Genomic DNA, 2,463 nt, shown 5'->3' with positions numbered 1-2,463 from the left:
TAGTTTAATGTATTTTAATAGCAAACTTACAGGAACAGCACAGAAGACAGACAACATTAAAAACATGTACTTGCATGTAGGACAACTCAGTTAGAAAAGTATAGTGAATGGATGGAATCTACTGTATGATAAAAATGCTACAAACACCATTTAGTTGCCGTCAATAAGAAATTTACTTGTTTTAAAAAAATCCAAATGCTGGCATTGTCCAGAAAAATTTAACAGGTTTATTTATAATTATTATAAAGTTGAACCGCTGAAACTTGTTCACTGAAACATTTTAACTTGCATTAATGCTTTACGTCTCCGCATTTATATTAAAAATTCACACACAAATGAAAATGGAAAAACTGCCAATACCTGATTTCTGTCCCCTATTTTTCCACTCTCAATCATATACTTAGGTACCTTTTGACCCCATGGAAAAAAAATATCTAACGTTCAGAACTACCAATAACAGGAAGAAGAGAATTTTTTTTTTTTTTTTTTTTTGAGAATGAAATGTTTCCCATCATAGTGGATTCTTAAGCACGTTCTCCACGTATGCGGCGTGCTAGCTGGATGTCTTTTGGCATAATTGTTACACGTTTGGCATGGATAGCACACAGGTTGGTGTCTTCAAAAAGGCCAACCAGATAGGCCTCACTTGCCTCCTGCAAAGCACCGATAGCTGCGCTCTGGAAGCGCAGATCTGTTTTAAAGTCCTGAGCAATTTCTCGCACCAGACGCTGGAAGGGAAGTTTGCGAATCAGAAGTTCAGTGGACTTTTGATAACGTCTAATTTCACGGAGCGCCACAGTACCAGGCCTGTAACGATGAGGTTTCTTCACCCCTCCAGTAGAGGGCGCACTCTTGCGAGCGGCTTTTGTAGCCAGTTGCTTCCTGGGTGCTTTACCACCGGTCGATTTGCGGGCAGTCTGCTTTGTACGAGCCATGGTACAGAGACCTCCTTACTTACCCCCCTTCTCCTTCGGCTGGAGCTCGGCGAGCGAGAGGCGGCGCTGGCGTTGGAGAGCGACGGCGGCCACCGTGTTACTTTTGAATCAAACCCTGACCAATGCTGAAAAGCAGGCCATTCTTGGCAACTGGCAAAAAATTTTGGGAGTGAGCTTTACATCTTGCATAGGGCCAGGGAAGGGGAGGAGCCTTATCTAGTTGGAAGAATAGCAGTAACATTGGAGGACCCTAAATGGGACCCCAATGATGAAATGGGAGAATGGAGGAAGAAACTCTTTCAGGTGTGCATACTAGTGTGCTTGCCTGGGAATGGGCCTAGGCCTCTCAATTGCACTGGACTATCCATGGTAGATCAAGGATTGGATGGGAGTCCCACTGCCTCCCTAGAAAGGCTAAGAGGGGTCTTGGTAAAACACACCGATCTCTTGATTCAATAGGGTGACAGCTGGTCCTAGGGGATGAGTTCATTACTTAGGCAGCCCCTGATATCAGGAGGAAACTGCAGAAAAGGCCATAAGACCAGGTAATACTTTAGAGGACCTCCTGAAAGTGGCCACCTTGGTCTTTTACAATAGAGATCAGGAAGCCCAAGAGAGAGCAAGAAGACATAAGAAAAAGGCAAAGGCTCTAACAGCCACCTTGCACAAACCTCAGAATTCCTAAGCTGTACCTGTTGACCGCTGTAAAGGCAAACCATTGGAGGGCTAGCTGTCCCTGAGACATGGGCTGCCAGGTCCAGGGCTGGTCTCCCAAATGGTACAGTAGGGCTGATGGGTCCCAGGGTTCGTTTCCCTGACTTTGGTGATTCAGACTGCTATTGCCATCCTGGAGCCCTGGGTGATTTAGGGGATCAAGAGAAGGAGGATGGACTTCCTCCTGGACTTGAGTGGGCCATTCAGTTCTCTTCTCCAATCTAGGCCCCTTCTCCAATCTAGACCCCCTCCTCTGTTAGCATGACTGTGAGGGTCGTCTCAGGAAAAGCTCAGCCTATTAATTGTCACCTTCTTAGGCTAGGTCCCCAGTTCCTGGGACTCCCTTTATTTCCCTTGTTTGAGGAGGACCTGGCCCCACAGCTTCACCTGCTGTTGATAGGGAGGCAATGGAGGAGCAGCCCCTGACAGTTGCTAGCTGCAATTTGGTGAGGACCATCTGGGACTAATTTAAAGGATTCATCCACCCTCCAGAGGCACTTTTTTGTCCCAAGCTTAAGTTTGAAACCCTGGAATGGAACACTAGACCTGAGGTAGATGACAGCGGGAGTTGAGGGGCACAGTGCAGGTATGACTAATTCCTGCTAATTAGGTCCTCCCATTTCATGGATGGAGGTCATGCTTGCATCCATGGCATAGATAAGGTCCAGGGAACTCAAAGGTTACTGACAGTGGAAGGCTTAGGCTCTGCTCAGGTGAGTGTGAATATTCCTGTTGACTAGCCTCCCACTTCATGGATGAAGGTCACACTTGCACCCATGGTTGGGACTTGAACAGGTTGCCAGGACTCAGGTAT

The 2,463-nt window shown here is 46.6% G+C and overlaps 1 protein-coding gene across 1 annotated transcript; it reads right to left on the bottom strand.

Annotated features, from left to right (window-relative positions):
• On the bottom strand, window positions 1-1,020 carry LOC100603183 (histone H3.3). The gene has a single exon (XM_003263372.3). The coding sequence runs from the start codon at window positions 933-935 to the stop codon at window positions 525-527; it is 411 nt and encodes a 136-aa protein (XP_003263420.1). The 5' UTR covers window positions 936-1,020; the 3' UTR covers window positions 1-524.
• Between the last annotated feature and the right edge of the window lie 1,443 nt (window positions 1,021-2,463).

Source organism: Nomascus leucogenys, chromosome 8 (assembly GCF_006542625.1).
Source record: "Nomascus leucogenys isolate Asia chromosome 8, Asia_NLE_v1, whole genome shotgun sequence".
NCBI lineage: Eukaryota > Metazoa > Chordata > Mammalia > Primates > Hylobatidae > Nomascus > Nomascus leucogenys.
The sequence above is the reverse complement of the archived record's forward strand: the minus strand, read 5'-3'. Positions and strand labels throughout refer to the sequence as shown.

Excerpts from the sequence above, each read along its gene's own strand:
- LOC100603183 (XM_003263372.3), bottom strand. The coding sequence starts at position 935 with ATGGCTCGTACAAAGCAGACTGCCCGCAAATCGACCGGTGGTAAAGCA.